Below are 24,882 nucleotides of genomic sequence, written 5' to 3' on the forward strand. Positions count from 1 at the left end.
CAAAAGACCCACACACATAACATTAGAAAAACAAAACCATATTGCCTTAATGAGAAACAACATAAGTTATTTGTAGTTAATGTGCTGGGGTGGGTTGGTGGGGGCTCCCCTTTTCTGAGGGGTAGAGTAGGAGGAAATGGGGGAAGAGGGAAGGAGGGTGGAACCAGGAGGAGAGGAGGAAAGGGGCTATGATTGGGATGTAAAGTGAGTAATAATAATGTCATTGGTAAGACACTGAATAAACTCGTGTGTGTACAAAATGCACTATTCAGTAATACAGAAGGATGTAACACATAGCTAGGCAGGGTGGTCCATGCCTTTAATCCCAGCACTAGGGAAGACAAGAGACAGGGGAAATCTCTGAGTTCAGGGCCAGCCTGTTATACATAGGGAGAACCAGGACAGCCAAGGCTACACACACACACACACACACACAAAACATCTTGAAAACCAAAAAATGATCTAACACATAATATGGAGACTCTTTTAAAGCATTCTAAATGAAAGAAGCAATTTAAGAGTACAGATGACCCATTTACATACAGTTCAGAAGTGACATTGACTAAAAACCAGCAATTGAGTACTGGAAAGGGGCCTCAAAGGTGTCTTTAAAGACAACAGAGCTTAATAGTACTCCTGCATCTTTTTTTTTTTTTTTGAGGGGGGTATTATTACACAAGTTTACAGGTTTTTTTTTTTTTTAAACATTCAACTAAACCTAAGATGTATACAATTTATCAAAGAAAGAGAAATCTCTGTATCACCTAAACACTTGATAAATATGGCATTCCCATTCCAGAAGCATGTTTGCAACTCTTCTTGAATGTGATTTGTGGGCTCTCATCTGTTCAGAGCAATGCCCTGGATTATGAAATTTGCTTTAGAGATACACACTCGCATGTCCTTTAACGAAACAGCAATCAGAACCTGTGAAGCACTGTCATAGAAGCAGCCATCTATGAGTTAGAAGGCACTGACTGTAACCATTTGATTTTTACAACATACTGGGGAGTTCTTTTAAACTTCAATACTTGGTGGACTTTCTTGCAAGCTACTCCAAATAACAAAAAACAAATTCTGGGAGGGGGAAGGCATAAAGAACACTATCACCAACCTTCAGGAGGCATATCTCTGGTGTTTACCACCATGATCTTTACAGTGTTCCAAATCATTCCCTAGATAAGGCATAGTAGCACAAACCCATAACCCCAGCACTGAGAGTTACAACTTGGGAGTACATCTTTTCCAAATCAGGTGAGTAATCAGGTCATACTTTCCTATTAGAAAATTCTAATATTTGTCTTGTACAGGTAGAAATGAACCACAAAGCCAGAATATGTGATAAAAATTTATTAATATGCAAACATCTTCATTCATACCAGGAATACCGGCAATTATAAATGACTTGAGAGTGGATGTGGTTAACAACTTTGGAGCATCCATTAGAATGTCTACTGTCCAGGTAAGCCCACAAAAGGTCACTGTAAGTGCAGATCATTTTTTTTCAAATCATTTTATACTATAACCCAAGGAAATGATACCTACAGAATGAGTTCTCCCTGTAAGAGCAAGCTAAGAAATTTGTTTTTCTGTTTTGGATAGGGTCCCTAAAATTTTTAGGATATAAATTCCTGCATCCCAGTCTGAACCAACAGTTTCAGAGGGCTAGTTCCCCAAGGCCAGATTCAAATAGCTGTTTACGTGAAGCATTTACATGGCACTCTTTTTTCATACAGCAATCTTACCCACTTAACATTTCTGGCAGATAGCAGGTAGGTGTAGTCAGTGAAGAGTGCTTTACAGGTGCTAGTTAAGGCACAAAGTAGTCCTCAGGAAATTTCACTTTATGCATATAGAACCAACGCCATCAGGACTGGCCATCTTTGAAGGGTCTGGAAATGTAAGGACCTATTTCTTAACCCATTAAAATCAGGGTGGCTTCTAAAAATGAGGAATTGCTTAGTTTATCTGAGGTTTTCAACAAAAGCAACCTGTTTTGAATAGAAAAGAATCAAAAGAATTGGCCACTGGCCTTGATGTACGCCTTTTATCCTAGCACTCGGGAGGCAGAGGCAGACGGATCTCTAAGCCAGAGCTATTACACAAGAGAATCCCTGTCTCGAAAAACCAGCAGATGGGTAGATTAGATAGATGGAAAAGAAAAAGAAGTCTTTAAATCTCAAGCAGGTACTTTGGTAAGGCTGAATAGTGCCACGTGGCCAAATGTGGCTCCACACGGTAACTGGCTGGGTAACAGGACTGCCCATTTGTATGGACAGCCTCAACAGACCCCTTTCCCTGACCACTCAACCTCCCGTGCCCAACACTGTATTGAAGTAACTTCTTTCTACCCCTTGCTAATAGCACACAAGTGGGGGTGGGGGTGGGGAGTTGTGATTTGGATGAAAATGGTCCGAATAAGCTCATATTTCATTAATTGATCTGTAGTTGGTGGAACTCTTTGGGAAAGATTAGGAGGTATGGCCTAGATGGAGGAGGTATGTCACTGGGGGGCAGGCATTGCGGTTTTAAAAAATCTCATGGCATCATTTGTGCTCTGCCTTCTGAGGATCAATATGTGAACCCGGCTCTCACCAACTGTAACCATCAGAAACCATAGACAAATTCTTTTTGTTGCTTTGGTCATTTTGTCACAGCAACAGAAAAGTAATCAGCAAATAAAAGACCTAAGTTAAATATTTATTACGATTATAACTAAGCTTTGATCCCCACCATATTCCTACTAGAAAAATAGATATATGGTATCAGACAAGCAGGACAAGTATGGACATAGTATGAACTCAAAGTTTAACATTTTAGTGGTCTGACAGTATTTTCTTAGAATCCAGCTAATGGGAGTAATCTCCCCCTATTTACCTGACTTACATATGTATTTGAGTTTGAGGTCCCTGGATCCCCCATTGTTTCACTTTTACTGATGCTAAGTTACAAAGTGACTGGTTTATAAATTGGCAACTACACTAAAAATCATTCTAATGGGCCCAATCAGTATCAGTCGAAGTTTTTCTGAAGAAATCACTGCCACGTCTGTTAAATGTTTAGAGAAAGATCAGTAGTACAGCTGGAAAAAAATCAACCTGACACATACCCCAAGAAAATCCTAGTTACCTTTATTTAGTCACACTGACTTCTAAGTTGAGAGCTAATTCAACTTGAAAAACTAACAGATGCATATTCTTTAATATGTACCAACTTCCCCAAAGATAGATGGAAAAGAAAATCTTAAGAGTGTACATTTTTCATTTCTGAAGGAGGCAAAATTTTCCCATCATGCTGTTTAACATTTAACAAAACTCCCAAGGGCGTAGCATAGGTGTGGTAGTACACACCTGTAATCCCAGCACCCAGGAGGCAGGAGGAAACTCTAAATTGGTCAGCCTGGACTACAGTGCTGAAACTATCGTTAAAAATAAAAACAAAACACCTACCAGACTCTCCAGTTGCAGGGATAAATGCTGAGATCAAACAGTTACCTGCTAAGCTGGGCTTAGTGGCGAATACTTATCATCCTAGCACTTAAGAGGTAGAGGCAGGAAGATCAGCACTTGAAGGCCATCCTTGGCTACATTGAGACAAGAATCCAAAAGATTCTTTTCATTTTCAGCTATTATCTGTGAGAAAGATCCTATAGCAAGTCCCAGCAGGCTGTCCACATTCTCTGCACTGGAAGGAGCATGGTCAGCAACTGCAGATATCCTATGAAATTACACTAAGCTATTTTTTTTTCCCAACTGTCAATTGTGGTCTTGCTGTCACTGGGGACTGTGACTTCAGATGTAACGCAAGGGGCCTGGCTGCCCAAACTGCAAGGAAGGGCTCTTTTCTACTCAAGTCTGGTTTTTAGGAGAATCAGGACAAAGGTGGATGACGCAATAACCTCTCAAAGTGCCTCTCAAAGGGGCACTGCCAGGCATTATGTTGTCAAAAAACAGTTTAGAAGCACAGCATAAAAAAGCCACTTCTGGTCCTGGATGCCACATCATTCAGTGACGAGAAAAAACAAACAAACAAACAAACAAACAAAAACCCCCACAAAATGTACAGAGGTAGTTGGATGTCACTCTGGTTCCAAATAGAAGAAACTTTAGGCAAGTTATTTAATCTCACGGAGTCTTACTTTCCTCTTCCATGAAACTTGTTTTAGGCTTTGAACATGAAAGTGGCAAATTATCACACTACAGATGTGGTAAGACTCAACTGTCCTTAAGTCTATACTTGATTATAAATGTCATTAACAATATCCACAGGTTTCTTCAGCTGAGACTGCTTCATAGTGACTATCAGCTTCTAGATGAAAGGTGAACTTACTTTGTGAGTACTTTTGAGGTCTTACATTTAAAAAAAATGGCATTCCATGATCTACTGAGCATCTAAATGTGTATTACAACACAAACAACCATCTAAAGTTTATGTTCAAGATGCAGAAAGCAGAAAGCTTTCAGAAATAGTTCTGAAAGTCTCTTTAGCCAAATTAAATGTTGGGGATGGTCTCATTCACAGTTCCCTACACAGAACCTGAACCAAATCTTGACAGTTTATAGTAAAACAGGAACAGTGAATAAGGCACATTATACAGGTGGCTGTTATTCACCTAAGTCATCTGTTTCCATCTATAAAAATAAACATAAGTAACTAATGAAATAACAAAATAAAAGTTTATTTTATTAGAATTAGGAATGTTCTTTCCCTCTGGGCAACCTCAACAGTCCAGTTACAATGAAAATCTAAGAACAGTTATTTCCACAGCACAAGGTGCTCTATGCACAAAATTACAGGGTTAGGAGCATTTAATCAATTTATCGATCTGATTGTCTCACCAACCCACCCCATCCCATCCCCCAAGTGCTCTATACCGGGATACGTAGCTAATAAAAGAATTCATTACATTAAGTCCTTTTACTCTCTTGTTCTAAGTTTCAACTCCTAATTGAACTCACGGGTGAACCACACATTACACTGCAGATTCAACCATTTCACATCAAGTCAGTCAGTCTTGGATCTACTTGTGTATGTATACAAGTGTGTCTTTAATATATTTATCTAAACACACATAAACATATACAATCTGAGTTGCAGCAAATTACAAGGAATTTAGAGTCTGGTGATGTTAAATGCTACTCCATTTACCACTGTGGTGTCTCCTGAGCTTTGGATCAAAGTTTTATTGTAAATCATTGAAAGTTCACCTGCTGTGCAATGAATTGCTCAAATGAAGCATGCACTGACAATGTAGCCCATCTCAACAACACAGGGAGACCCTGGTGCTTACTGTAAGTAGAGCCCTCTGAGAAATGTAGGTAGGTCAAATAGGGAAGCTGTTAACAGTATGGCTTGCCTATCCCAGCTGGGGACGCTGAGGCTGGCTACTAACAAAAGCAGTTAGGTTCTGTGAGATCTGGAGACGGTTGTTAAAAGCTTGGACGTAGCAGAAAGGCCAATTCACCGTGATCCACACAAACTGCGAATGCGATACTCTCAGGTCCCATGCCAACACTGGACTAGGAAGTGTCACCAACTACACTACCCCTCCACGGGTTGGGGACTGAGACTATGAGATCCACACACTCCTTCAGATGCTTTTTGCAAGGGCAGGGTGTGAAGAGGACTTATGACACTCAGACCTAGATACTGCAAAGTTAACTCTTTAAACACCACACACACAAAGCACTTTAAGGAACCGTATATATCTATGTGACAATTCTGGTTGCTTTTCAAAGTCACCAGGAAAAGGAACTTACTTGAGCTTTCTTTGAAATCTTGTTGGTTTTGATAAATGTTTTTAAGATTGATGCAATTATTTAAAACAGATAATGGGAGAGTAATAGGGCAAAGAGAAAATGGAAAAGCAGACACTTGAGTTCAGATTTGCCACCTGAGGTGACAAGAAAAGGGAAGAAAAAAGATACAAGTTGATCCTAAAGCGACAAGTGTTTAAGGAAGCAGCATAATACACTCAGCAAACATTCACTGATTTTTGATGGGAACAGAACAGTTGCAAGTACATCTCATGTAACAACCTTTCTAAAAGGAAAAGTAGGGTGATTCAGCAAAGCCTAACTTAGGCAAAAAGCCAGAGGAAAGTGAACCTACTTCCCAATGGAGTAATAAGATGTACAATGCAAGAACAGACAAAGCTGCCTCACAAATGGTAAACACTCCCTAGGCACAAGACAGTTAAAGGAAGACGAAGAGGTCCTCAGCCAAAGCTGGCATTTAATAGTTTTACCTCTTGATCTAGTTGCCTAGTTCACTCTGCACTCTTATATAAAACTGACAGTTATTAGGGATGCTGACCTGTTGGAAAATACCACAGGCAGAATGGCCTAAATAGGTATATAGTTAATAAAACCACCACCATCCTTTACTTTTAACATAGCTTTTAGTAGAAATTTCATAAAAATGGACATCACAGCTAAAATGCATTATTAATTCTCCTATATGCTGACAATAGAAAAGAAGTAAACTTAGGGATTCCTACTCAAATGCACTGGATGGGAGTATCATGTTCTAGTGGTGTTTGCCTTCAAAATGAACCCACCGCAACACACACAAACAATTTCGGTATCCACCATTTTAAATCCACAATCTCAGACTAAGTGAATGGCTATTTATTTATAAAGTGAAAACATTGTATTCAACACCCTAACATAAAGAAGGGATGAGAGATGAGCCACAACTAAAAATTTAAAAGGCTCAAAGCAGCAATTCAGGAAAAACAGAAAAAGAATTTTGAAATGCTTCCTCTAGAGGTGATGGGGAGCCTAGGAAGCCTACAGCTGTTTGCATGACATGGGGACATGGGCTGGGATAGGGGCATCAAGGCCACAGAGGAGGAGTAGGTTGGGACAGCATCATTCATGAATCAAAGCAACTAAACCCCTTGTAGTCTTTAACAGGCTGAGGCATTTGTTCAGAACTTAAACTTCCTGGTTCTAGATCCAGAAGCTGGGAATTCAAGGCACGAGGCCCATGGCCAGCAAAAGACACAACCAAACCAGAAAGGGCAAACTGACCTCAGGAAAGGGAAAGCGTTCTAATTAGGTCTTGCAGAGGGGCTTAAAGACACACACCTTTATCCCAACCCCAACCCTAGAAAGATAAAGCCAACTGAAAGAAAATGCACAGCAAATAGACATAATTTTGAAGCTTTTTAAAGAATAAATATTTTTGTAATTAAACATTATGCAAACACGTGCCACGCTTGCTTTATCCATGCATATGCGCTATATACAATTTTGAAAAATACTGTGTTGTCCTCTTGTTTTAAAAGTCATATACAAAGTTTTTGTGTTTTTGTTTGTTTAATCCTCTTGCTGCCTACCCCCTTCCCCCTCCCAAGAATTTCCTTTACAAGTAGCTAATAATCATTATTCACTCATGACCTTAGGGTATGAGAGAAAGTGAGTGCAACTGTGAGTGGGGGTGTGTATGTGCAGGAGAGGAAGGGAAGAGTCCTTACCAAAGTACAACAAAATGGCTGGTTTGGACATGAAAAGCAGTGTCAAGAAGCTTTTTGAAATTTTAACTGCACTACACTCAGGAAAAAGAAAAAGGAAATCAGCTTTGAGAATGAAGCTACGTTACAAGTTAAAGTTGGAGGGCTTTTTGTGTGTCTGTCACACTTTGTTGGCGGCCTAGAATACTGTTGTACAATGGTTTATCTACCTTTTTTATTACAATATAATTTACTTAAACTTTCCGTTAACAAAACAGAATTCTGGTACTGCAGACCAGCGGTGTCAGAACAGGCTTAGTGCCTCCTTGTTTGTGTTTGTGTTTGTTGTGTTTTAATTGCATGAGCACTCTAGATGGCAAAGTTTTCAGAGTTCATTTTATGCAGGGCCATTCTCAGTCCTCAATGTACTCCCACAGATCTTTTTCATAGCCTTCATGCACATGCTGTAACAAAACCCTTCGTCGGCTCTCACAGTATCTGGAATCAAAGAGAAAAAAAGCTTGTCATCAACCTCTGATAATGACACTATTGGGTTTTGTTTTTTTTTTGCATTCTTTTGCTGCTGGAAATCAAACCCAGGACCATGTGAATGCTAGACTAACACTCTAACAATCTATCCTTCCAGCCCAAGGTTATTTTAAACTCAGACTCCCAGAGCCAGAAATTAATTTTAGAGTACTCAAATGTTAGCAGTTCCTAAGGGCCTTCAAAACAGTGACTCAAGCCCATAAATTATGAAGTGAGTTTAGTTCATAGGTCGTTTATTCCTATCTATAAAATAACATACTGGTTAACTGTAAAAGCATTATAAATAAAATGTAGTGATTACATTTAGCCAAAGAAAGTAAAGATACTGGGGATTAAACCTCCAGGCCTTCTACCTTCCCAGTTTCTGTACTACTATTAAATAGATGCCAGGGGCCAGGTGGTGGTGGCGCACACCTTTGATTCCAGCACTCGGGAAGCAGAGGCAGGTAGATCTGAGTTCGATGTCAGCCTGGTTACATAGCAATAAAAAGAAACCCAAACAAAACAAAAGCTACCAGGAGATAGAGAGATGGCTGAGGGGTTAAGAACATTCCTTGCTTTTCCAAAGGATCCAAGTTCAGTTCCCAGTACCCACACCTAGTGGCTCACAACTGCCTGTTAACTCTAGCTCCAGGAAATCTGACCCCCTCTTCTAGCCTCTCTGCATATATCCACACACATACCTACACACAGACATACATGCATACACATAAATTTAAAAAAAAATAAGACATTTTAAAAAAGAGGTGACAGTATGTGAGGAACACACTTTGGGAGAGAGCTTTATGCAGAGAAATCCACTTTTTTTAATCCATAACTTAAAAGGCATTGAATTCTGAAGTTCTGTTTCCCTCTAAGCGAAGTTTCATCTAAGAGATAAAAGCTAACAAAAACTCTAAAAAAGGATGCATAATTTATTTTGAAAGAACCATGAACCTGGGCAAAACCCTATTTGCACCCCCTCATGCTAACGGCTACTTATTTCTCTTAAAGTCACTTTCCCTATAGTGTAGGGCTTTCAACTGAGGTACAGTCAGCCATTAGAATAAATGGCTAGATGGCTCCCCCATGCTTATCAGTATACCCTCTGCCACTTCCTGCCCAACAGACAGAAGGAATCTGTCAGCTAGGTCAACATACAAACGTCAACACTGGCAGAAAATTTTGTCCATCAGTTATTAAAATCTCACCTGTACTTATCTTGAACTTTCTGCTTTATATCCTGCAGAGAATCTTGGGAAATATCTCGTTCAAGGTACCCCGAAAGCACCTCTGTGGCATTTTCTAGATCTGCTTGATTATTCTGAAAGAATAATAATATAAAGTAAATTCTGGCTCCAAAATCAAGCTAAAATATAACCCATTTTAGTCAGTCTGCTGACTATACACTTACTTTCAACACTTACTTTCTTACTTTCTGATAAGAGGCTTACTTTCTGATAAGTGGCTTTCACCTTGTGACAACCTTTTTTTTTTTTATTCTCTTCCAGAACAATTTTGAAAATGTTAGAGAAGATTCAACCATTACCTCTGGAAGAATACTGGGGACAATTTGAAAGTCTTTAGGATTTTCTAGATCTAAGAGCTGCTTATTTTGAAAACTAAAACTTACCGTACCCACATCTGGTTATAGCCATTTCCATAAACTTAAATATATACATACACACAGAGAGATGTTTCTAAGACATGTTACCTGTAAAACCTCGGATGGCATAGAATTTTCCGTGTAGGCCACGCTGGCCTCAAATCCATTGAGATCATCTACCTCGAGAGTTCTGAGATTAAAAGAATGTACCTTCATATTCAGCTGAATAAATTTATTTTACACCATATGCAAGGTCAGTATTCTATGATTCTTTTTTTTGTCCTTTTTTTTTTTTTCCAAAAAAAAAAAAAAAAAAAAAAAAGGGTCTCACTATGTGGTTGTGGCTGGCCTAGAACCAGGCTAGGTTTGAATTAACAGAGATATGTCTCTTCCTGGGATTACAGGCATGAGACATCAAACCTGGGCATTCTCTATTTTAGGTCAGAGTGGGGTATACACCATACTAGGATACTGTGAGGCTTAAGTGACACAATCCATATATACCACTTTCTTAGCACGTGGCACACTGTAAGTTCTCAATAAGCATAAGACTAGACTCTACATTAGATGTTAACATGCAGAAGTTGGCTTTTATGTTGATACAATGGCTTAAAAAGGCAGTTTTAGCAGTAAAGGTTTTTCAAGTAAAGATGCATGAGCTGGGTATGGTGGCACAAACCTTTAATCCCAATATGTGGGAGGCTGGGCAGGGGGATCCCTATGAGTATGAGGGCAGCCTGGTCTACACAGCTAAATCCTCCTGTCTTAATAAAACAAGACAAAACAAAGACTTCAGAAAAGATGTCAAACCACCAGGATGAATAGTTTGCTGTAATTCTTCAGAGCTAAACGGTGATATAAGGAAAAACTCAAATCTAGGGCTGACTATAGAACTAGTACAGTTAACTAGATAGCTAACCCCACTAATTTGAATGCAGATTAGTATAACGAAGAAGTTTCTCATAGCTTTCTAGTAAGGACTTTTTTTTTTTAATATTTATTCACTATGTATACAGTGTTCTGCCTACATGTGTGCCTGCACACCAGAATAGGGTACCAGATGTCATTATAGATGGTTGTGAGCCAGCGTGTAGTTGCTGGGAATTGAACTCACCACCTCTGGATGAACAGCCAGTGCCCTTAACCTCTGAACCATCTCTCCAGCACCCTTTTTTCTGCCCCACTGAGACAAGGTTTCTCTGTGTAGCCCTGGCTAACCTGGAACTTGCTCTATAGAACAGGCTGGGCTCAAACTCAGTGATCCGCCTACCTGTGCCTCACAAGTTCTGGGATCAAAGATGTGCACCATCACCACCTTTTTAATAGAATGGGGTTAACTCTGTTCTATGAAAAAAAAGGTGGCCTTTCTCTGTCTCCCCCTCCCCCCTCTCACCCTTCCCGTCCCAGGAACTAGTCCTACCTCAAAGATAATGGACTGGTTATTCTTTTTGAGGTAGAAAGCGAAGACATAAGTGTACATGAGTGTGGCACGACACTGGCAGAGGACATCGACTGCTTTCTTCAGGAACTGCACCTCGATCCAGGACATGTTGTGCTGCTGCATCTCCTCCATCTTCTGCTTCACCTGAGCATACAGCTTATGCTCAAAGCGTAGACTCTGCATGTGGTTCATATAGCGATTACAGTAGAACAGGTACCTCTGCAGGGCTGCCCTAGATCGCTGACCCAGCGAGAAAAACAAAAAGTCTTGTAATGATGACATGCAAAATCATATATAAAAGCTGCTGTCTAACCAAGCCACAACGTGATAGCTCCTCACACGTTAAAGCAGCTCATCACTTGAAAAAGCAAAGACTTGGCAATAATGTGGAGTGAAGGGAGCTCTTGCACAGCACTGCTGGGAGGAATGTAAATTAGTAGAGTCACTATGGGAAAATACAAGGAAGGCTCTCAGAAAAGTAAAAGTAAAACCATCAGTGTTACTTAATACTGCTTCGGACTGCCTTAACCATGAATCACATGTTTGCCTATTTTACCTTAACATTAAAATGTCTTCTACAATTAGTGGCCAACAAATTAAACAATGGTGCTAAAGAATATTTTTTAGCATCACAAAAAAGTTGTACATACTTTTCAAAGAAAACAAGAAGCAGCTGTATATATTGGTGGTAGCTGAACCCAGTGATTTGTGCAAGCTTAGCAAATTTACTGACAACCCGGCCCTCAAGTTTAGGAAAAAAATATTTTAAGTAGATAACTACCCTGAGGCAAAAAGATATCACACAGCTCCGAAGACAACGTAACCGAAGCAGGTAGTACAGTCAACTAAGTGTTTGTTTTGTTGGTTTTTGTTTTGTTTTGGTCTTTTCTAGCTCAGGGTTTCTCTGTACACTCTTGGCTGTCCAGGGAAATCACCAGGCTGGCCTAGAGATCCACCTACCTCTGCCTCCAGAGTACTGGAATTAAAGGTGTGAAAAATACCACCACATGGCAACTGTTGTTTGTTTTGTTTTTTCGAGACAGGGTTTCTCTGTATAGCCTTAGCTGTCCTGGACTTGTTTTGTAGACCAGGTTGGCCTCAATCTCACAGAGAGCCACCTGCCTCTGCCTCCCTGAGTGCTTGGACCAAAGGCATGTGTCACCATGCCTGGCTAAAAATAATTTTTTAAACTTATTTTATGTGTATCAATCATGTGAGTGCCTGGTGCCTGAGGCAGCCAGAAAAAGGCAGCAGATCCCCTAGAACTAAGAGGTAGAGGAGACTGGGAGCTGTCATGTAGGTGCGAGGAACTGAACCCAGATTTTCTGGAACAACACCCAGTGCACTCTTAACCACTGGGCCATCTCTTCAGCCTTTAACTAAGCGTTCAATGGCTTCTCACAGAATATGCATTTGCTTAGCTTTAAGGACTTAAATGAAGACAGACTCATCTACTAAAGAGTTCTAGAGAGCTACACAGTAAGATACTGTCTTAAAAAAAAAAAGTTGTGCAAAGACATAACTACTAAATGACAGCAAGGTTATAAATAAATCCTGAAGGTTGGGAAAGCTGCAGGAGGGAGAGGTGGATAATATAAAGGGGAAATGAGATTATTAATCACATCCAATTTATAGACCCGATCTGAACTAACTATAAGGAAAATCTTAGCAAGTAAGTAACGTGGATCAGTGTACCTGTGCATAGGCCTGACAAAACTCATCCAGAGTACTGTCCTCTGTGAACATGCACTCACACATGGGTACACACAATTACAATTAAGTTTTTAATAGGTAATTTATAACATGAGATCCTGTCTCAAAAAAAAAATGAAAACTGAAAGAAATGTATAACAGATTTGAAACCATCTGAACAACAGTGGATTTAATCAGGAGGTTGTGTGGAGAGGTTCATGCTGATAATGTCAGAACTCACTCAAAAGACAAGAGACAGGATTCAAAATTGAAGACATCAAGGTAAGCATAAATGTAGAGCAGCCACAACTACAGAGCTAGATTCTGTCTGTCTGTGCCTGTCCTTCCCGTTTCTCAAGGAACCAAATGTATACATATTTACAACAACAATCTTAACATCAAAGGAGAGCTAGAGATGCAATTCAGGAGCAAAGCACACGTTTGTTTGGCATTAGTCACTGGGTCCCAACACATCTATATACAATAATGGAATTCTGTAAAGCCTCTTCATTAATGAAACAATACAATTTTTGACTTTCAATATATTTTTCATTATTATTGTCTTATAAAATTAACTGACCTAAAGTCTCCTCCAGTTTTTCTGCAAGCCTCTAGAACTATTTTAAAATGTACACTTGGAATCTCTAGTATGATATATAGAAAATGATTAGTAAATATTAAGTGTGATCTTACCACACATATACATGCAGTTCTATTTCTCTTTCTTCATGCTTTCAAGTCTAGAAATAACAGACATCCAGGTGGCTTCTATGATATAGATCTTCTATAGTATGTGTGTGCATATATATGCATGTATATGTGCATATACACATAGCTACATATACATATATGCATACAAACATACACATACATATGTATGTATCTAGAGAAAAAGAGCGCATGCAAGTATACAGAAATAAAGGTGGCACACGCCTTTAATCCCAGTACTTGGGAGGTAGGGTGGCAGGAGGATCTCTATGATTTTGAGGCCAGCCTGGTCTACAAAGCCAAGTCCAGAACAGCCAAGGCTACACAGAGAAACCCCGTCTCGAAAAACCAAAGAAAGAAAAAGGGTGTGTGTGTGTGTGCTTTAAGCAGAAGACTCTATAGTTGGTCTCTAAATATATTAACCCTGAACCTCAAAATTCTCAATCAGATGCTCTAATATCACATACAACACTGAAGAACAGAAGGGAGGGGGCAAGTAAAATTATATTTTTGTTTTGCCCCTTGTCTATTTTGAGAGGGTCAGAGAATACACTGGCCTTGAAATCGAGATCCTCCTGTTTCTGCTTCCCACCTCCTGAGAGCTGTATTTACAGCATGCATCAACTATGCCTGGCAAAACCAGATTATTTCAAGAGCCAGTTATGTACAAAACCAATGCTTATGAGCTAAAAATGTCAATGGGGGAACTAATCTGCCTGGTATGTTAACTTTCAACTAAGTACTATTATCTGCAATTTTGTTGTTGTTGATTTTTGTTTGTCCAGACAGGGTTTTTCTATGTAACAGCCCTGGATGTCCTGGAAAGCTATCTATATGTAGACTAGGGTGGCCTTGAACTCAAAGCCATCCCCTGCATCTGCCTCCTGAGTACTGGTATTAAAGGTATGTAATACCATGACCAGATTGCAAAACTGTTAAATTCCCAAAATCTAACTGAAAAACCAACTTATCACATTACCACATAGGATGCTAGAAGGACTTATTGCCTTTAATCCCAGCACTCAGGATTAGGAAGGAGGTGCATCTCCAATTTCTTTCCAGGCCTGCCTGGTCTACATAGTAAGCAGGCCTAGCAGGACTATATACTGAGACTCTATGTCAAAAATAAAGTAAAAATGAAAGATTAAAAAAAGAAATCAAGTTTATAAACAAACCCTCAAAATAAAAGAGAACTTTCAATGCAAGTAACAACTTTCTAATAAATGGTAGGATCTAGAATGAAAAACAAATTCTTCAGGACTTGAAAGAGAGTCCCAAAATAAACTGTTCTACCAGCCAAGTATAGCTACCAACTGCTTTTTGTAAGTAAAGCTTGTGAAACACAGTCCCATTCATCTGGTAAAGCCTGTGGCTTCCTAGCAATAAAGGGAGAAACAGAACTGAGTAACCATAATGGAGATCATACAGTCTGCAGGTAGTATTTGATTCCCTCCCCAGTGCTGGGATTCAAAGCCTGGCACATGCTAGAAAACTCTAACACTGAGCTTCAACCCTCTTTCTGTCTTAATCTCTCTTCCCACTGTGTGTGCGTGTGCTCACACATGCATGCATACACATGCCAGCAAGAGGTCAGTTTACTTTCAGGAATCAGTTCTCTCTTTCTACACTGTGGATTCAGGGAATCAAATGCCAATACTTTTACTCACTGAGCTATCTCAACGGTCCTCTCTCTCCCTAACTCCCAACTCCTTCATATGTATGTGTGCATGTCAAGAGCCAAAGTTCACATACGGAATCTTTCTAGATCATTATTGAGGTATGGACTCTCACTGAATAGGGTTCCTGCTGATTTTGCTATCTACCTGGATAGCTAGCTAAAGGAATCCTGTTTCTGCCTCCTGAATGCTAGGATCATAAGCAGTTGCCATGTGGATGCTAGAGATCTAAATTTGAGTCCTTGTATTTCACGTTTTAAACACCATGTAGATCTCCCCAGTACCATAAACACACATACCCTTTTGAAACAGCATCTCACTAAATTGCTCAGGCTGGCTTTTAACTTCTCTCTGTAGCTCAGGGAGACCTGTACTCATGGTGCTCTGTGTCACCCTCTTAAGTAGCTGAAGTTACATACCTGTGCCATCAGGCATGGCTTTGGCCTTCCATAGAAAAATTGTTATGATTTCCAAGGGTAAAAGATTCAAATTTTACCACTGTCAGCACAACAAGAATACAAACTTTTCTACAAGACACGGTACTCAAAGTACCACAAGAATATTTCTGGACCAAATTTCTAGTACTTTTGAAAACTACAATAACACAAGAGATATCAGGTCAGCACTCTAGAATAGGAGCACAAGAAAAGGTCAAGGTTAAACAGGCATGTAATGGTACGTACCCATCAAATAAGTAAAACCACTGATTTGAAAGTCTTCCCTATGTCCCCACAAAACCTTAAGAGTCCAGATTGTTCTAACTTGTACATAGAAAAACCACAGACCCAAATTTAAGAGGCATGCATAGCACTCAGGGAGGCAAAGGCAAGCAGATCTCTGTAAGTTTGAGGCCAAGAAATAAGCAGCACTCCTCCATGGCCCCTGTGCCAGCCCCTGCCTCCAGGCCCCTGCCTCGCTGCTTTTGAGGACGGGACTGTTACATGGAACTAAGAGTAAAATAAGCCTTCCCTCTGTTAAGTTGCTTTTGGTCAGGGTGCTTCATCTCAGCAAGAGTGATCCTAACTAAGCCAGCATCTTAAACTGAAATCTGAGGCCAGCTAAATGGGAGTGGAGTAGGAGTACCATAAGGTCTGGTAATAGCAAACCACTGAAATGCATTGCTTTTTGAGTCAAGAGTCTATGTAGTTCTATTGTCTGAGAACTTGTTATTCAGACCTGGCTGGCCTTGAACTCTGATATCCTCCTCCCTGTCCCTGCTGAATTAAAAGGTGTGTGCCACCATGCCTGGCCTCAGACCACAGACTTTTAATAACAACAATTTAAGATGGGAGATGAGCTCAATGGTAGAATGTTTGCTTTGCAATACAGGAATTCCAGGGTCCACCCCTTATAGCACATATAACTAGACATGGTGTTATTTCATTTCAAAAATCTACAATATTAAATCAATGTCCGTAAGTTTCATTGACTTGTAATTTTACTGCACAGCTGTATATAAATATTTGCAAGTGGTTTTACATTTACACATATTTAAATAATATGTAGTGACTATATTTAAACCAGCACTACAATTTGTAAGAATGTATGTATGCATGTAACTACAGTATTCTGAACCTAGACTGAGATAAACAGTAAAGAACGAAAGACTCAAAAAATCAAATTGCCCAAAAGGACCAAAATATCAGACATCTGTGAAACATTTATCATTTTAATTATAAAGACACAGCACCCTTTATTTTTACCAGTATGGGAGTATATAGTATTATGTATACGGGCCTTTCTTTTTTTTTTTTTTTTTTAATTAGAATGATGGAGGTCTACGTGTATTGAGTGGAGGAGTCTTGCTGGTATCAAACTTGCTATATAGCCAAAGGCTGACCTCAAATTTGAGATCCTCCTAGCCTCCAGGGTATTGGGATTTCAAGCACACAACTATATGCAACTCCTAGAAACTTTAAAGAAATGCCTTTTAAAAAACTAAACAATAACGAACAGATGCAAAGCATAACTTGGATTGTACCCAGCTGGAAAAAAAAAACAACAAAACATGTCTTTTTGTCTCTAGATACGTCAATAAAGAATGGCTAAATGGTTTTACCACATAATAAAGTTATGAGATTTAAAAAAAAAAGTACTGGGACCTAGACCTCCTGCTCAGATGTAGCTGACTGGCAGCTCAGTCTCCATGTGGGTTCCCAAGTAAGAGGAGCAGGGGCTGCCTCTGTCATGAACTTGGTTGCCTGCTCTTTGATCACTTGCCACTGGTGATGTGGCCTTGCCAGACCACAGAGGAAGAGGATCCAGGCAGTCCTGATGAGACTTGATAAGCTAGGGGCAGATGGCAGAGGAGGAGAACTCCCCCTTTTCAGTGGACTAGGGAAAGAGGATAGGGAGGGAGAGTGGGACTGGGAGGAGTTGAAGGAGGGAACTACAATCGGGATGTATAATAAATAAATTGTTAAAAAAAAAAAAAAAGAAATGGCTGTATAAACAACAACAAAAAAGTATTATAAATCCAAACTTACTGTTTGAATCCTTTCTCTAATAGCAGGTCATTTCTATGACAGGAAGTTTCCCAACTCCTAAGAGTCTTTTTCAAATCAGCTAACCTGTCAGAACTACACGAGCAATGACTAATCAGTGGCACACTGTGTGCTCCATACAGAACAGCAGCAGTTTACCCAACTGCTGCTTTTCCTTCCTTCCCTCCTCCTTTAGTTTTTCAAGACATGGGTTCTCTGTGTAGCCTTGGCTGTCTTCAAGTCCCGCTGTAGACCAGGCTGGCCTCAGTCTCCCTGAGTGCTGGGATTACAGGCATGTGCCACTGTGCCCAGCTCAACTGCTTGAATGTATATGTGAATGCTGATACCACACCACCACTGGGACATGAAAATAAGCAACATAACTAGCTCAACTAAAAGAAAGCAAACAAGACCGTCCTTACAAAGGAGCATGGTTGGCATACTCCTGTAATCTCACAACTGGGAAGGCAGTATTAGGAATTCAAGCTACAAAGCAAGAGGCTGTCTCAAAATAAAGCAATAACAGCAAAACAGAAAAGACTGAACACAATGCACATGCTTATAATTGGCACTCAGGAAGAAGCAGAGGCAGAAGGAACATGAGGTTGCTGTCATTTTGGGCTACAGAGCCTGTCTCAGAAAACAAAAATGAATGTTTCTCCTAAGTATTGTATGAGTGCCTTTCTAAATGTAAGCAGACAACTAGGATTTAATATAGTGTCTATATACAAGTAATTCAGAGCTGAATGTTTCTGCAAAGTTACCCCTGAAAAATGTGCCTAAGGAATTCCTAGCCAGCACTGCCCTGCCATGGCTGCACTCACCTCTTGGGCGTCTCTTGCCGCCTTTGCATCATCCTCATTATAGCGGTTACAGTTGTACCTTAAAGAAAATTAAGAGGAGTTCAGAAAACCACAAATCAAATAAAAAGGGAAAAGAACGGAGCACTTTAACTTGTACTAAAGACTAAATTAGAACCAGCATACTATTTTACAACAGATACACTGAGATGTCAAAACACCTAGGGTTTTATTGTAATAATGGTAGAACTAAAAGACTGAATAAAGCTGGGTTAAATATAATCCAAACACAAAAGATTTCAATTGCCTAAAATATTAGATCAATTCTGCACCTTCTAGATAGCTCATCGTGAACCTAAACTATAACCATTAGAGAACTCTGTAGTACAGAAGCTCATTTTTACTATGTGTAGCCTAACTCCATTTCAGAAGAGATCATCTTTTGTCTTAAGCATTTTGTCACTGTATCTCTCCTTTTATAAACCAGAGAACCAACAATCAGCAAGTTACTCTGTAAAAGATGCTGTGCTATGAACTTTACACACTACTATGATTTATTAACTGACACTGAAAAAAGAAATGATACACAAAAGAAGGAAGGAGGAGGGAACATGTCCAGAAAAATTAACTCAGACTGGAAATGATTTGTTGTTGTTACTATGTATCTTTTTTTGGTCAGGCAGGGTCTCACTAAGCACTGGCTGGTTTGAGTGAGACCTGCTATGCAGACCAAGCTGACCTAGAACTCAAAGAGATCTGCCTAGCACTGTACCCCAACTGCTGGGATTAAGGTTACATGCTACCATACCTGGCCACTATGCATTTTGTATTAGAGACTATATTCTGATTTTTGTTATTTATTTAATGTTTAACCAACCACTTGCAGTGTGCTTTCAATAGGTGATTCAGAGTTGATTAATAGAGGCAGTTCAGAGCAGGAAGTCAAGAGCTAACACGATGCTGCAGCATCTGTTAACAGTGAACCTTTATTTTAGAGCTAAAGGAAGACTTTAAAAATCCCCATTCCTTCTTCCATCCCAAAAGAAAAAAACCTGAATGTAAATGTTACAGTAAACTGCATAAGGCTTGAGAGATGGCTCAATGGATAAGGGCAATTGCTACACTTGCACAGGATCAGATTTGATTCCCAGAATACACAGCAGGCCGCTCAAAACCTTCTGGAACTCCAAGTCCAAATTATTTAACGCCCTCTTCTGGCCTTGTGGGCAGTTGCTGAACAATGACTGAGCATCCGTGTGATAAGACACATGTGCTTACATGAACACTCATAAAAAATGTCAATTTAAAACTGAGTTGCTGTACACTTATCAACTTTTTCAGAATTGTTTTTGAATACACACGTGTGCACATGGAACTAAGGATTGATATGTAAAATAACCTCTTGCATGCTAAGCAGATGTTCTGCCACTGAGGTATCCTCAGCTCTTCAGAAGTATGTATGTATCTGTATGTATACATAATATACAAAAACACATCTTTGATTTTACCAAATATGTATCAGAAAGCAGTTTTGAGAAAATTATTTGTAGATGTATACATATTTTCGTGTGCATTTGTATGTATGTGTGTACATACACACACACACACACACATATTTACAATAACTTTCTTTTGACTTACATGCTTGAGTAACACAGCTTTTGGAGATAATATATCAAAATATATTTGATACAAAAATATATCAGAAAGCAGAAGGGGGAAGGCTTTCAAGAAGCTTTTAAAGATAACGCTCACCAAGGAAAAATGCAAATCCATTATGTTTATGCCAAGAAATGGCTAATCAATCCCAAATATTGTTGCTTATTTTTACTGCATAGGCTACAAACTTCTGTCCCAATGGAATATTTTGCTGAAATAATATGGTTCAGATATAGTCTATACAAATTATACTTAGTTGCTTAATCTTTTCTCTTTCTTTGTTCCAGCTTTCTCGAGACAGATTCTCTGGGTAGACTTGGCTGTCCTCCATTTCGTAGAGATCAACTCTGCTGTCCTGGGATGAAAGGTGTGCACCAAGACGTTTGGCTTAATTGCTTAATCTTGGATACTAGCCTATTTCCCACTATTCAGAAGTAACTCACAATTGACTTTATCTTAAAGTAACAAAGACAACACACCTCATCATCCATTCTTATCAATGTACTAAATTTAAGATCACTACCCTTGATTTCTTTTGGTTAACTGGTAACATTCTCTTCTTCCTAACTTCTAAACTTCACAAGTTTTCTTTCTAATTTGTTTCTGTGACAAGGTCTCTCTAAGTAACCCAGGGTGGTCTGGAACTAGTTATACAGACCAGGCTGGGCTGTCATTCAGTTTCCAGCTGCGTCCTGATTGCTGGAATTATAGGTGTGTACCACACCAGCCTCCTTGTGCTTTTTAAAAATATATATATTCCCTTCAAAAATTTAAAGGCTAGCAGAGGAAATATTTAAAGTCTATCTATATTTCTAACTCAAATAACAGATGGTACTACTTGTAGTTTTGACAAATCAGACGCATTTTAAAACATACACAGAAAAAAAAGGGAGATACATTTGGAAGATCAACAAGCAAAAAGGCATGCCCTTTCACTCAGGTCATCATCCAGTCTGTGGTAGCTCTCCTTTGCTCTATATAACATACTTAAGAGCTGGGTTGTAATTAGAGATGTCATCAAACTCACAGGTCTTAAATCACTCTCCTCCATTCTCTCTTCCCTGCTTCATTAGGCTCGCAGAGAAAAGCATAGTTACCTTATCTTAGTTTCTAGGAATCCTACAGTTTGCTGTCTTAAAGCACAGAGAATTTGTCTTCAGCTCTGACAATGTCTTTTTTTTTAATTCCCCACTAACAAATAAGTTTTTACCTTAGAAATAGGTTCAGAAGCAATGCCTATTACTATTCCTTTATTTACTGTAACTGATACAAGTCCCAATTTAACTCAAAGCAAAAATCTATTTTTTTTCCTAAGTTCACATTTTTTCTTAGGTTCACATCTCCTTTATCTTGTCTTGACCCTGCAACTTTCCCCCTCCCATCCAGTCTCCACAAAGCACAGGGATTATCTGACAGTGAATGTAAGGCACACAATGCAGACCCTTCTAATCTAACTGTGCCCCTTTCATCTAAACCCTCAAAACACCCAAACTACTTCATCTCTACTTTATACTGCAGCCTAATTCCTAACTCTCTCTATCCCCCACAACTTACCAGGGCATCAACAGAAAGTAGGAAGGTTATATAAATTAATAAAAGTAGTTCATTTGTATATTATTATACTCAGAAACACTTTCAGTTCTCTATCAGGAAATAAGCTAGCTCATGTTTCTCAAAACTCACCTACAGTTTAGCTTTCATTTTCCCAAATAAACACACATGTAACAAAATTATCGATTAATACAGAAGGATATGGAACCCACTTAACAAGGTTAGCCGTTGTCCAGATTATGCATTCATGGCAATAATCCTTCCAGAAGCAAAAAAATACCTGAAGGAAACTCAACTGTACTAAACGCACAGAGATTTCTTTATTCTTGTCATCGTTCCCCAAATAATACTGTTTACTTCCATTATAAGTAATCTATGTGTACTTTAAGTAAAGTACACAAAGAGAGGCACTTATACACAAATACTGCGCTGCTACTGTGAAAGGAGCGTAAGCATGCTCAGATTTGGGTACCGGTATCCTGGAGCCCATCCCCAACGGATGCTGAGGGACAACTGCATGTGCGTCTATCATTAACTGTCAGTCTTGAGAAGCTTATGAAACGGGACAGTAAGGGTCCATTTGAAGGACTACTTCCCAGTTCTAGGTAATTCTTCCAAACAGGAATGCAAGCTTATTTCAGAGAGAAGCTAAAAATAGATTTTTGTTCAGTAGTTTTCCAATTTTTAAAGATAACAAAATTGTTGTCTAATGATGTAGAGGGTAAGTTTCTGTCAATAAACTACAGTCTACAACTTCTACCTAGAGGACATACCAATGTAATTGAAATCATGCACTTAAAACAAGAACTCCACCTTTCTTCACCGTGTTCCTTTTCCTGTTCCCAAGTTTACAACCGAAGAAATCTCAATCCAAAGGTTAATCTCTATTATTAATTCCGGTGAGAAACATGACTATCTAATCCCTTTCTGTGGTTCCCTTCAACGTACTCCTCTGTCGAAACAGAGTATTTACTTCCGTTTACTTGGCTCAAGAGAGGTGATAATCAAAGGCAGAAATACCATTTGTATGTGGTATACATCCCATAATTATATAAACATACTCTACCATTTGTCCAACCTACCAGGCAGATCCATGTGGTTCCCAAGGGCCAAGACACACCCAGCAAAATTCTGCTTTACAGTTCTGGTTACGACAGACCATGTGATTACAACCGCCATCCTTCTCAATTGTGACATGGCATTTGGGACATTCCTATGAAAAAAAACTATAAAGTTGGTGTCAATGCTACACTAAGCTGCACTGCTACCATTGAGGACAGAAGCCAGCTGTAGATTGTTTTTATTTATTAGAATTAATACACATAAGGCACTACTAATCATGTAATAAATACCATTTAAAATAACCTGTATCATCATTACTGGTTCTTTTCTTTGTTTTGGTATTTTTTGTTTGTTTGTTTTTATTGTTGTTTTTTTGTTTTTTTCTCAAGACAAGGTTTCCCTGTGTTAACAGTACTTCCTGATTGGTAGACAGGCTGGCTTTAAACTCACAAAGATTCACCTGGCTTTGCCTCCTGAGTGATGGAATTAAAGGCATGTACCATCACCACCCAGCTATTACTGGGTTGTTTAATGGAAACAACAATAACACTTTTTCTTCTAAATATTTATTTGTATTTATGTCTGTATGTTTGCCATCTGTATGCAGGTACCTGTGGAGATCAGAACAGGGCATATCTTCTAGAGAAGGAATTATAGAAGGTGGCGAAGACACCATGCATGTGTTGGGAATTGAACCCAAGTCCTATGCAAGAGCAGACACTGAGCTATATCCCCACCCAAATAAAAACAATCAAAATACATTTAATCACACACAGTAACTTTCACTCAACACACTGCTTGGTGTCACCTAGCTACAGAGTACTCTATCCTATGCACTATTCTTTTCTTTCTTAAAAAAGATTTATTTCTTTTCCATATATATGAGCACTCTATTTGCATGTGCACCTGCACAACAGAAAAGAGCATCAGACCCCATTAGAGATGGTTGTGAGCCACCCTGTGGTTGCTGGGAATTGAACTCAAGGACCTCTGGAAGAGCACAGTGCTCTTAACCACTGAGCCATCTCTCCAGCCCCTATGCACTGTTCTTAGGGCTTTATAGGCACCATAAACCCATTAACCTTCTAATGTTATTTATTCCTATTTGTCTCATGAATGACAAGATAGAAAAAACAATGAAACTAATTTTAGGTCACACAGGATCCATATACAAGGAATCTTGCCTCCACAGTCAGAGAAGCAGGTAATCAGGCCTTGACTTTCAATTGAATTCATACTTAAGTTCACACTTTTCCTCTTTGTTTTTACGTACTTAAGAGGGTTTTGTTGTTGAGATAGGGTCTCTTTTCAAAGCCCCAACTGTCCTAGAACTATGTAGGCCAGGCTGGCCTCAAACTCACAGAGCTATCTCTGCTTCCCAAGTGTGTGACTAACACGTGCCACTACACCTGGCTTCTTTAAATTTTTGATTGGCACGGACACTTGTGTACACGTGTGTGCGAGAGACTGGAGAATGATGCTGGGGTCCTGCTCTACAGACTGCAGCCTTGTCCTCTGAGAAAGTCTCTAAAGCTGGAGATCCTCAAAGTCAGCTAGGTCACGGGGCTCCAGGGAATCCACTAGTCTTGCCTCAGCACTTGGGGTTACAAGTGCACACGGCCACACCTGTCTTTCCATGGATGTCAGGGATCTGAACTCAGCTCCTCATACTTGAGCAGCAAGCACTCTCACCCTTTAGATGGTTAGCATAAAGTAGATTCAGAAAAGCAATTATGGTAGACACACTTTACATAATCAAAATATAAAAAAGTTACTCTGCTCAAATCCTGGCCCCTAAAGACTGACTTCTAAAAAGTAAAACTAGGGGATTTAAGATTGAAAATGTACATTAACTGGTGACATGGCTCAGGATTAAGGTATTTGCCACCAGGTATAACATTTCGATACACTGGACCTATATGGCGGAAAGCAAAAACTGATTCCTGCAAATAGGTCTCCCCTGACCGGAGCATGAGTACATACATGCACACAAACAAAAAGGAACAAACAAACATTAGGCTGGTACGTGAATTGGATGAGCCAGATGCGATAGCACACACCTGTAATCCAGCACTCAGGGAGGCAGAGAGGCAGGCAGATCCCTGATTTTGACACCAGCCTGGTCTACAAAGCAAGTCTAGGACAGCCAAGGCTGTGCAAAGAAACACTGTCTCGAAAAAAAACCAGAAAGAACTGGATGGAGTATTCTGAACATTTGTA

General features: G+C 39.5%; 1 protein-coding gene across 1 annotated transcript in view; it reads right to left on the reverse strand.

Annotated features, from left to right (window-relative positions):
- Positions 1-4,657: 4,657 nt before the first annotated feature.
- Arih1 (ariadne RBR E3 ubiquitin protein ligase 1) overlaps positions 4,658-24,882 on the reverse strand; it is a 99,404-nt gene continuing 79,179 nt past the window's right edge. Inside the window, exons 10-14 of the mRNA XM_021638793.2 lie at positions 22,683-22,813; positions 18,415-18,472; positions 11,011-11,271; positions 9,196-9,308; positions 4,658-7,954 (exon numbers count right to left, since the gene is read on the reverse strand). Of these exons, the coding sequence (XP_021494468.1) occupies positions 7,870-7,954; positions 9,196-9,308; positions 11,011-11,271; positions 18,415-18,472; positions 22,683-22,813 (648 nt within the window). The 3' untranslated portion in view covers positions 4,658-7,869. The remainder of the gene's footprint in view (positions 7,955-9,195; positions 9,309-11,010; positions 11,272-18,414; positions 18,473-22,682; positions 22,814-24,882) is intronic.

This window comes from Meriones unguiculatus, chromosome 1 (assembly GCF_030254825.1).
Source record: "Meriones unguiculatus strain TT.TT164.6M chromosome 1, Bangor_MerUng_6.1, whole genome shotgun sequence".
NCBI lineage: Eukaryota > Metazoa > Chordata > Mammalia > Rodentia > Muridae > Meriones > Meriones unguiculatus.